Source organism: Silurus meridionalis, chromosome 6 (genome assembly GCF_014805685.1).
Source record: "Silurus meridionalis isolate SWU-2019-XX chromosome 6, ASM1480568v1, whole genome shotgun sequence".
Classification (NCBI taxonomy): domain Eukaryota; kingdom Metazoa; phylum Chordata; class Actinopteri; order Siluriformes; family Siluridae; genus Silurus; species Silurus meridionalis.
Window position 1 is genome coordinate 21,636,471 of NC_060889.1, and position 11,986 is coordinate 21,648,456.

The following is an 11,986-nucleotide window of genomic DNA, read 5'->3' on the forward strand; positions in this document are numbered from 1 at the left end:
ATAATTAAGTGTATTGATAAATAAATGTATTGAGAGATTTATTAAGCATATTTTCTTCTCCCGACTTTAATATTTATATATGGATTTGGTAAAATGTCGAGCAAGAATAAATATATTTAAAAAAATATATAATAAATAATAAAAAAAAAAAATCAGTCTATTGTTCCGTCATTATTTGTTGTCCCGTTGCTTAGTTACGGAGTAGTTGCTTATCAGGGTCGCGCGCTAATCAGAGGACGCGCTCACCACACAAGTGAGCAACGATTTCACAGGTTTCTCCACGTCTGGTGAATCTGTGCTGTTAGAAATACATTTGTCGTAATCTCTGAATTATTTGTGCAAAATGGCTTCGGAAAAAAACAAGAAAGGGAAAGAGTCGAAAAAGCCGGAGAAGGTAGAAGTCAGCGAACAGGACGCAGAGAGACAGGCGCAGTTACACCAAGAGTAAGGGGAAGGCGACATCTCACGTGTGTGTGCGTGTGTGTGTGTGTGTGTGACAGCATTAACAACATATGGGTTTGTGTTTTAATTCTTAGGTATGATACTCTCACTGATGTACTCAGGCATCTCAGGAAGAGAGCAGAACAACTGTATCCTTATTGCACACACACACACACACACACACACACACACACACACACACATCACAGACATTAAATAACTAAATCCTTACTGCACACACACACACACACACACACACACACACACACACACACACACATATCACAGACATTAAATAACTAAATCCTTACTGCACACACACACACACACACACACACACACACACACACACACTAAATAACTAAATCCTTACTGCATACACACACAGTAGAAATTACATCATTCTTCTTGAGGTTTTGGCAACTTAACTTGTTTTAACTCCAGACGGAGAGAGAATGAGGTTCTTGAAAATGAGACCAACCATATACACAAGGAGAGTGTAAGTTTGCTTGCACGCACGCACACACACACACTCACACACACATACTAAAAAGGATACACGGCTTAGGGCAAATGGCCACGTTGTGGGTATAAATAATAAATTTGTTACATTGTGAAAATTTTTTGTGCTCTGAACTGACAATTTTCATGGACGAAAAGGTAAACAAATTCTCATTTTGTTGATAAAAGATTTACATTTTTGATTAAAATGTTAGGAATCTCATGAGTAATTTTTTAAAGTGTTACATAATCATAAAAACTTTAAAAGCAAAATCAAATAAGCACCTTTTATATAGTAATGGGGAGACCCACAAGTTGTGCATAAAGTTTAAATGATTCAGAAACACCCGATGAGAAGTGGTGATTGTTCAAAAAATTTACAATCTTTATTTAAAGATGTAAAGACTAGCGTGTGTATCTGAACTATTTTAAAAGTAGTATATGCACAATTTCCTGTTTGTGCAATAGAGGGCAGCAGAGAGCTGACAACAAATATCATAACTGCCCATATACACCGACCAGTGTAACATAATGACCACCAGCCTAATATTGTGTTGGTCCTTATTTTGCTGCCCAAACAGTCCTGATCTGTCGAGCATTAACAGCATTAACTTCTTCAGCATTTAAATAATGCATGAATTATATATATAAATGCATTTAGATACAGATCAACGGAATACAGTTTATTGTCTACCAGACGATGCCTTTTCAGACATATATTTACAGAAAAAAAGCAAATATAGACACATATCAAGCAAATCCCAATTTTTTAAAAATAAATAATAAAGTACACTACACTAATTAGTGTTAGTTCAGTGTTACATTTTCTATAATATAAAATCTATAAAATTATATTGTATAATGTAAAATTAAAACTTCCATAAAAAGAGATGAATCAGGTTTGTAACATGTTTTTTTCTTTAATAATCTAATAGAGTACCACGCAATAACTATGCTTAAAGTCCTGCCTCATTTGTTTCAAAGAAAAATATATTTATCTATTTATTTCTTTATTTTTTTATGGGTAGGAAGATTACATCTTATACATGTCGAGACTGACACAGAAGCGCCAGAATGCGATTCTTGCTTTAAGAAATCAGAGACAACAGAAGCTCGAAGAGTTTAGTAAACAGAGAGAGGCGATGCAGGAGAAACATGATGAGCAGCTCAACGGTATGTATGCATTTGTTTGTGTGTATACATTGCGTGCATGAAAGGGTGTGTGTGTGTGTGTGTGTGTGTGTGTGTGTGTGTGTGTGTGTGTGGATAATGTGTAAAAAAAATGTTTTGGTCATAGTCTGGCATTTACTGAAATAAAATACAAAATATTCATGTTGCTATGGAACTGTTTGAACCATCAACATCCAAATAAGGAATCCAAAGAGGTATATTTTTCTTGCCTGTCAATCGTGTTATATGAGAACATCTCCCTCTAAGGAAAGTGGGAGCACAACAATTAAGGTTCTGACTTACTGTACCGACAGCCAGGGATTTGAGTCACAGCAACACCAAGGCTGCCACTGTTGGGCCCTTGAGCAAGGCCTTTACCTCTGCTCCAAGAGCACTGTATCATGACTGACCCTGTGCTCTGACCCTAATTTCCTCATGTGCTGGCAAATGTGAAGAAAGAATTTCACTGTGCTGTAATATACATGTGACAAGTAAATGCATCTGTATGTCATCAGCATTGCTGCCTGTGTTATAAATGTTAGAGACAAACCTTTTAATAGAATTTTTTTAATATATATTTAATATTTGTTTTATATTATAAAATAATAAAATTCTGCTTAATGTTTTATTTTTGCTGTGTTTGTGTGTGTGTCTTTTAAGGCCTGAAGAAGGAGATCTGGAAGATGGAGACTGAGCTGTCAATGCTGAATCCAGAAATCGCTCAGATTGGGGATGTTAAGGTAGCCATGAAAACTCTCTCCTGTGTGTGTGTGTGTGTGTGTGTGTGTGTGTGTGTGTGTGTGTGTGTGTGTGTGTGTGTGTGTGTGTTACCTTTAAGGGTATAAGGACAGTTAGCTTTTGGGTAATATAGTAACTCTGTGACTTTTAGCTAGAGTTAGGGTTAGAAGGTTTTGTAGGTTTTGTGTAGCATGTCCAGAGGTCATCAGAAGTCAGTGAAGTACACATTTGATTATAAGAATCAAATAACACTCTCAATGACAATATGATTACAACTATCTAAACAAACAAATAGCATTCTTATTCTTATTACTGTTGTTATTATTATGAATATTTTACTGGTCACAGTTTATGAATAATTTATGCACATTTTATTTGTGAAATTATACTTAAATCTTTTTTACTGTTTTAAGGGTATAATTTACAAATATATATATATATATATATATATATATATATATATATATATATATATATATATATATATTGCTTTCATGTGTGTGCATGTTTGTGTGTGTGTGTGTGTGTGTTATAGAGTCTGCGGCAACAGCAGCTGGAAAGTATAGCTGAGCTGGAGCAGGAGATGATAGCCACATGTCATCGTCATTTTGAAACTCTTCAGATTCTTAAAGCTAAAGGCCTCACGGAGAATGAGCAATACAAACCTCCCAAACATATGATGTTTGAACTTTACCTCAAAGCTAAAAAGGTGAGAGTAGATCTTACGCATGTAAACAAATAAACTGATTCATGCATCTTCCATATTTATTACATGCATCACTGAATTATTGTCGTTCCCCACACACAGGAAGCATCTTTCTATATACTGTCATACATAAGAGAAATTTCTTGGGAGAACCATCATCTGCATGATGAACTTCAGCACCTTGTTGAAAGAGCTCAATCACTCCACAGACACCAGCAGATTCTGCAGACACACCGCAGGGATCTGCTGCTGGAGAGAGAAGTTCAGGAGCTGCAGCACATACACACCTCCATAGCAGGTGCTGATGCCAACTAACACATCCTGGGATACTAATAATAAACCATGCTTTGATTTGTTTTATATTTGTCTAACTGAAACATTGTACATGTTGATCATTCTGTGTTTTTAGGTTTTGATGTGGAAAACAGATTTGAAGTCATTTTGTAATGGGAAGCTATTTTAGTACAGTGAAACCCTGTTGTACGAGCAACCTATAGTACGAGCAAACGGAGATACGAGCAAACTCGCTCGCAAAATTTTACCCTGTTTCATGAGCAAATTTCGAAAGCACGAGCAAACCAACGCTGCCGGTTCCCCGTTTTCGGCGGAGGGTCGCATCAGTCGCTTAGTTGATGACGTATCACTCGGTCGCTCTCGTTGTTTAGTGCAGCAAAAACGTAACTGTGGCAGCGGGGGCGTGGCCGAGCGGCGGTTGGTGAATGGAGGGTGGGTCCGGGAGCAGATAGACAGGGGATTGCCTCACCTGAAGTTAATGTGACCTAATGATTGTTCTCTCTTTTCAAGGGATTGAAGGGTGTATTTAAGGAGGAGAGCACGTGTGTGTGTGTGCGTGTGTGTGTGTGTGTGTGTGTGTGTGTGTGTGTGTGTGTGTGTGGCAAGCCAAAAGGGTCAGAATTACGCCTTAGATTAAACGCGTTAACATTAAAAACGCCATTAAATACGGCGTTTTAAACAGTATTGGCAGCGTAAAATACGCCGTTGTGATCACAAACGCTGTAAAAAGCACGCGAAAATACGTAAATGACGCTGTATTTGACGGTGTTTAGTATACAAGAAAATCGCCGCTTTTTACGCCGTTCATTCGAGTCATGTGACGGCGTAAAAAACGGCGTTTTGGTTGCACAACGCGCGTCTTTTACGCCGTTTTTCTAATAGTATAATGAGTCACCACCCATTGATTTCCACAGCCAGTAACAATGAACTGTTCTCATCCACTCAATGATTAACAGAACCAGACCGGGCCAATTCAGCACAGATCATTTGTGATAATGTTTAAATGGCTTTACCTGGCCAAGTTTCCATTTCTATTCTTTAGTGTTTAAAATTTTATTGGCGTTATTGTATTACAAGACAAAACTAATCAATGCTTGTGTTCATTAAATAAAAACTTCAGCAAAGTTTCTGCAATCTGAATCAAAATCTGAATCTTTGATTTTTTATAACAGCTCTGGTAAAAATGTTGTTGCAAGATCCAAATGTATTTGATTGTCAAAGAATAAATCAGAAAACAATTTTGGTGTGGCAACTGGGCACTTATTTCACCAGCATTCCAGAAGACCTCAACATTGACGTGCATTGCCTTAAATTAACTACAACCTCTTAACATATTTACATAGTAAAATAATGACTATTAAAGTCATAGCTGAAGCTTATTTGGATCTATACAAATGTAAAAAGGTGATTTCACCAAATTTCACCGAAAAAAAAGGGGATGTTTTGGACACAGTTTTTTTGGTGTCAAGAAATAAAAACCTGAAAGTGATAATGTATAATAGAACATACTGTAAACAAACCTGAAAGGTTCGCTCTATGTTTTGTACATTTAATGAAAGTCAACCATAACATGCAGCCATAAATTCTATTTTGGGATGAACTTGTCCTTTCTTATAATTCATTTGAAGATTTCAAAAAAGACAAAACATTGCACAGGAGCGATTTGTGATAGAAGGGTATCTGCAAGAGTGACATATAAATATTGTATGTTTTAGAGACAGTGGCATTAAGTAAAAGCTGAGTGGAGCTGGAGGTAGCAAAATTGAAGATGTTGAGGTTTTTGTTGGGAGTGACGAGGATGGACAGGATTAGAAATGAGTTTATTAGAGGGACAGCGCATGTAGGATTTTTGGGTACAAAGTGAGAGAAGCCCGATTGGGATGATTTGGACATGTCCAGAGGAGAGACATGGGGTATATCGGTAGGAGAATGCTGAGGATTGCGTCACCAGGAAGGAGGAAAAGAGGAAGACCAAGGAGGAGGTTTATGGATGTGGTGAGGGAAGACATGCAGGTAGTTCTTTTAAAGAGGCAGATGTAGAGGACAGTGGGGTATGGAGACGGAAGATCCGCTGTTGCGACCCTAATGGGAGCAGCCAAAAGAAGAAGAAGAAGTAGAAGAAGAAGAAGAAGAAGAAGAAGAAGAGATACCTATCATCACATATTCATCTTGTGATCTGAAACCTTGAAATATCCTTGGGGTATAAACTAAAAAATATATAGTATTGTCCTTGCTGTTCTAGACTATAAATGCAATTCAGCCTTCAACCTTACAAAGTTTATGCAGACATCAAATACCTTCACAGACAATATGTCACTACAGAGAGAGATGAAGGAAGAAAAATAATTAAAACAAATGTTTCACAGAGAAATCAATACCTCTGTATCGAGAAAGTGTTTAGTGAGATTAAGACTATTAAAAAAAATCTCCCAATATGTATATTCAGAAATAAAGCAGCAACATGGATAATTTTAAATAATGGGTTATAAAAGATAAATTATGATTCTTATCAAAACTACACATTGCATTATGATCAAATAGAGGATCCTTATATTAGCCTAGTTCACTGCAGAGTAAACAGGGAAGTAACGTCACACTTCCCTCTTACACACTAAGTGAAAGTGAAAGGGAATCAGTCTGAAAGCCATCTTCTAAAATCTTCCGCTTGCGAACTTTAATTACCTTGGGAGGAGTGTAAATACATTCCTGTTAAATACCAAGGGTTTTTTAAAGGTAAGTAGTTCTGTTAATGTTTATACAGTATTTCAGACGTTTTTGCCACAGACAGAGAGATAGAGAGAGAGAGAGAGAGAGAGAGAGAGAGAGAGAGAGAGAGAGAGAGAGGTGGAATGAAAACAATACCCTGACATTTTCTTATAGACATGAAATGCAATATCATTTTTATTTATCAGAAATGTGAGATTAATATTTCTTGCTCAGTGATGAACCAATGCCTTTGCTTATGTATGAGTGAAGTCATTCTCTGTGTTTCAATACAACATTATGTCAAACAGAGTAATCAGTGACTAAAACCTGAGAGTTTTCAATTTTCCCATCACCACATCCAAGAAGAAGAAAGGAGAAGCATGGAACGACCAGATAATAGTAAGTAATAATGTTTTGGACATGAAAGCCACTGAATTGTATCTAGGTAGAGCAGCTGCTTGGAGTTTTTAACAGTAAGTGTTTGTCGTGATCTTTGACCATTGCATTTCTATACTATTCATTTCCACCTGGTGGTCTTGTGGTGCATACATGTTCAACTAATAATAAGTGTGTATGAAAGTAAAATCAGAAAATGCTAAAATACAGCTGAGAATCTGCCTGCTTATTCATTCATTCTTTCACATTGTAGTGTTCTGAAGTTATGCTGGTGTCATGGTGACTTTATGATGTAAACAATATAGAAAAAAGTTATATTGCAGCAGTCTAACATAAGTTGTATCTATCAAATCTAGTTGCTCGTGACTCCATCAGTCTCCTGTCTGAAGAGCAGCTGCTGTGTTCGATCTGTCTGGATGTGTTCACTGATCCAGTCACCACTCCATGTGGACACAACTTCTGCAAAAGCTGCCTTACACAGTGCTGGGAAAAGAATCAACACTGTTACTGTCCATTATGTAAAGAGAAATTCACTAAGAAACCTGAACTGAAGATTAATACAACACTGAGAGAGGTTGCAGATCACTTCAAGAAGAAAAGTGTTCCAGACAAACCTGAGGTTCTTTGTGATGTCTGTACTGGAGAGAAGGTGAAGGCCGTAAAATCCTGTCTGGATTGTGGACTGACTTTCTGTAAATCTGATTTAGAACCTCATAATCATGTTCTAAAACTTACTAAACACAAACTAATAAATCCTGTGGAGAACCTGGAGGACTACATATGTCAGAAACATGAGAGACCTCTGGAGCTGTTCTGTAGAGATGATCAGACATGTGTGTGTCAGTTCTGCACTGAAGGAGACCACAAGAATCACAACACTGTTCCTATAGAGGAGGAGAGCAGAGAGAGGAAGGTGAGAAACACTGAAAAACACATTGATGGGTCAATAGGGGCAGGTAGCAATCAGTCACAATTTGCAGTGTATTCGGTAAGGGTTTGTTAATTAAAATGTCTGCTAATTTATTGAGATATAAAATAGTCAATAAGCTGCGTGTTTTCAGTTCAAACCCAAAAACTGTCATCAAGCCATTGTTGTACTTGTCTACTCCTCTGTCCTAAGACTCAGCTGGGGAAAACACAGAAAGATGTGCAGCAGATGATACATGACCGACTTAAGAAGATACAAGAGATCAAGCACTCAGTGGAGCTCAATAAAGTGTGTGGAAAATGGTTTTTGCCTTATTTTGTAGAAATGTACAGATCTCATTAAACACCAGTTCACTATTAAGTGTGAAAATGTGTTCCTTCTTTAGAGAAACACAGAGAAAAAGAAAGCAGACAGTGTTGAAGTCTTCACAGCTCTGATTCGATCCATTGAGAAAAGTCAGGCTGAGCTGCTGAAGCTGATGGAGGAGAAGCAGAAAGCAGCAGAGATGCAGACTGAAGAACTCATTAAAGAGCTGGAGCAGGAAGTCACTGTGCTACAGAGGAGAGACACTGAGCTGGAGAAGCTCTCACACACTGAGGATCATCTCCACCTCCTACAGGTCAGTGTTCCTCTCTCTGCCTACTGACAATGCAGAACATCACAGAACAGAACTCACCATGCTGAGGGATTTCTCCTCTCTCCTGATCTACTGTAGGTTTACTCGTCCATGTGCAGCCTTCCACACACCAAGAACTGGACTGAGATCAGTATTAACACTGATCTGAGTGGGGACACTGTGAGGACATCTCTGTCTCAGCTTCAGCAGAGTCTGAATGAGAAACTCACTAAAACAATCAATGACAAGTTAAAGGAAGCAGGTGAGAAGCAGGAGAGTTATATTTGACATTTTTTAGACAGAAATATAATGTGTTGTTTACAAAACATCTAATATTAAATCTAAATAAAATAATGTTATATAATTAGTTTCCACAGAACTGAAGAGGATTCAGCAGTATGCAGGTACAGTGAGGTTTCTGATTTCCTCTCATATTAAAATGTACATATAAGCAATACATCACTGCATCATCACATTTATTTTAATCTGTAGCTGCATCCAGCTGGAAGGACGTATAAGCATTTTCATTATTCTTCTCACTGTAGCTCCCTTTTCCTGCCATGCATGAAAACCCTTAGCTTGTTGCGTTTTATTTCTTAGTGAAATTTACCTGCAATCTCACATCACACACTTTGTGTTTCTCTCAGTGAATGTGACTCTGGATCCTGATACTGCAAATCCATATCTCGTCCTGTCTGCTGATTTAAAACAAGTGACAGATGGAGACAAAAAACAAGATCTTCCTGATACACAATTGAGATTTAATAAATGTGTAAATGTTTTGGGAAAGGAGGGTTTCTCCTCAGGTAAATTTTATTATGAGGTGCAGGTCAAAGGGAAAACTAAGTGGGACCTTGGAGTGGCCAAAGAGTCAATTTACAGGAAAGGGTCGATTACACTGACTCCTCAGAACGGAGTGTGGACAGTGGTACTGAGGAATAATAATCAGTATAAAGCTTGTGCTGATCCCGATGTCCTCCTCACACTTAAAGAGAAGGTGGAAAAGGTGGGGGTGTTTGTTGATTATGAGGAGGGTCTGATCTCCTTTTATGATGTGGAAGCCAATTCTCATATGTACTCTTTCACTGCTCAGACTTTTACTGGGAAACTCTATCCATTCTTCTGTCCTGGTTTCAATGAAGGAGGTATAAACTCAGCACCACTAATTATTTCTCCTGTTATTGGGAATTAATAAATGAACACATTTACATGAATAAAAATGGAATGTTTCCTGGCATGACAAAGCTTTCATGTAATGAGATATTAACCATCTGTACATACTTAATATTTAACACAGTCTCTCAGCATATAGTGATATATTCATGAACTTTAATCTAATGAGTCGTGTGCATGGACACGAATTTTCCTCTTTTTCTGTGTCACTCAGCAGGACTGCATCCGTCTGGCTTCATCTCCATAGCAACAGAGGCAGAGGGTAAATGCCAAATGTAATTTTTTTGCATTTTATTCATAGAATAACGCAGAACATATATACGGTTAGGGTTAGGTGAGGGTAAGGATAAGGGTTATACTGTAATACATGTGTGTGTGTGTGTCTCTAATTAACACATTCTCCTTAACTAACCGTGAGAATATATTTACTGTATTTTTACTGGAAGGAACCACTGATGATAGCTTATTATAGCAATTAGTTTACGGAATATAAAACAATAAAACAAGGATAAAATCACCTGCTTATATGTAAAAAAATAGTGCTTGAAAAAAAAATCAATAACAAATGAAAAAAAAAAACCAACAATACTTTCTATACATAACATAGATACAACTTCAAATACATTACATATAAAGTCGTGCTCAGTGACAGAAAAAAAAGAGGGAAATTCGTGTCTATGAACACAAATCAATAGATTACATTTCGTGACTATATCACGAAATGCAGTGAGACTGTGCTGTAATATTAGAAAATCACATTGCAACAGCAGATTAATCTAGATTTCACTTTTTAAGAATAAATAACAGTTAATATGTTGTTTCACATAAGATTCAGACTCATGGATAATAGCACATGTGCATAGCCTGAGCTGGCACTGCATTCTTTGTATCTGTCATTTATGGTTATTGTTTGTAATGCTTCATGTTAAGATTGCGGTTCTTGTTTTCTCATCTAGTCTTCAGTCTGCATCATAGTCAGTCTGTGTCTAGTCTTCAGTCTTGTGTACAGTCCTTGTTAGTTTTGAGTATTTCTGTGTTGCATGTTAATTTGTAGTGTTTGTTGTTATGGTGTTTGATGTAGCAACTTGGTCCTTGGATGAAGTGTCTCGTTTCATTTTGTTCTGTATTGCATATGGTTGGAATGACAATAAAAGCCTTCTTCTCTGGTTTTGTTTGACCAATAGATGATTGAACCATCCACTTTCCTGTTTTGGCCAATAAAAGCAAAAAAAACCAAAATAGTTATTAAAGTATCAATGTGACGGTGAAACTGGTTATACATTTTTTTACATAAAACAAAAAACAGATGTATTTATCTGTGTATTTATCAATTTGTCAGATGATGATCATTTAAGTGTTACAAAAAAAAAAAAATTCAGCTGTAATTCCATGCTTCCCCACTAGAGGCAGACATACAGTTTACCAAGCAGAATTTGCCTCTGACATCACAGTGCACCGTTCTCCATCAAGAGCATAAAAGGCTAGAACTCTGAGTAGCAGTCATTTTTCAGCAGTGGACATTCGACATCACGTAACCTACCGAACAGCAGCTAGCAATTGACAGAAAGAACCCAGTAAAGCTTGAGTTTTCTGAACCCTGTACCGTGTTTTTACTGAAACAATGGGGCGAGAACAATCTAAGTGTAAGTGAAAGTGTTATTTACGATGGTGTTGATCCACTTAAATCAGATTGCTGAATAAATAACGAGCACTTCAGTGTAAAGAGGGTTACCAATGGCTAATACATTCTGAACTAAATTTGCCGAATAGACTTAGTTTCTCCACAACTATGACCATGAGAATTAATTTATTGCAGGATCAGTCCAGTGTTAACAACTAAAGTATTTAATAGTAGTAATTGTAGTAATAGTAGTATGATGAAGATGAAGGACAAAGAGCAAATATTATGAAAGTGATCATTTGGATTTCAGTGCTACTAAATGTGTGTTAAAAAAAAGATATATTTGTTTCATCGTTTTATCAAATTTAGTTACTCGTGACTCCAGGAGTCTTCTGTCTGAAGAGCAGCTGCTGTGTTCGATCTGTCTGGATGTGTTCACTGATCCAGTCACCACTCCATGTGGACACAACTTCTGCAAAAGCTGCCTTACACGGTGCTGGGAGAAGAGTCAAGACGGTTACTGTCCATTATGTAAAGAGAAATTCGCCAAGAAACCTGAACTGAAGATTAATACAACACTGAGAGAGGTTGCAGATCACTTCAAGAAGAAAAGTGTTCCAGACAAACCTGAGGTTCTTTGTGATGTCTGTACTGGAGAGAAGGTGAAGGCTGTGAAATCCTGTCTGGATTGTGGAC

General features: G+C 37.3%; 2 protein-coding genes across 3 annotated transcripts; both read left to right on the forward strand.

The window, feature by feature from the left end:
- The first annotated feature begins 241 nt into the window (after positions 1-241).
- Positions 242-3,916, forward strand: ccdc166 (coiled-coil domain containing 166). Of its 2 annotated transcripts, XM_046851527.1 has the most exons (7): positions 242-444; positions 537-590; positions 886-940; positions 1,971-2,115; positions 2,773-2,852; positions 3,386-3,559; positions 3,659-3,916. In XM_046851527.1, exons 1-7 carry the CDS (start codon positions 344-346, stop codon positions 3,869-3,871), a joined length of 822 nt encoding a protein of 273 aa, XP_046707483.1. In that variant the 5' UTR covers positions 242-343; the 3' UTR covers positions 3,872-3,916. The 2 variants fall into 2 exon arrangements, with proteins under 2 accessions (XP_046707483.1, XP_046707484.1); XM_046851528.1 differs by lacking the exon at positions 537-590 and having other exon boundaries at positions 243-444.
- Positions 3,917-6,467: 2,551 nt separating this feature from the next.
- On the forward strand, positions 6,468-10,852 carry LOC124387274 (zinc-binding protein A33-like). The gene is made up of 8 exons (XM_046851510.1): positions 6,468-6,583; positions 6,865-6,955; positions 7,309-7,865; positions 8,073-8,168; positions 8,266-8,499; positions 8,596-8,758; positions 8,865-8,900; positions 9,144-10,852. Exons 2-8 carry the CDS (start codon positions 6,937-6,939, stop codon positions 9,686-9,688), a joined length of 1,650 nt encoding a protein of 549 aa, XP_046707466.1. The 5' UTR covers positions 6,468-6,583; positions 6,865-6,936; the 3' UTR covers positions 9,689-10,852.
- The last annotated feature ends 1,134 nt before the right edge of the window (positions 10,853-11,986 follow it).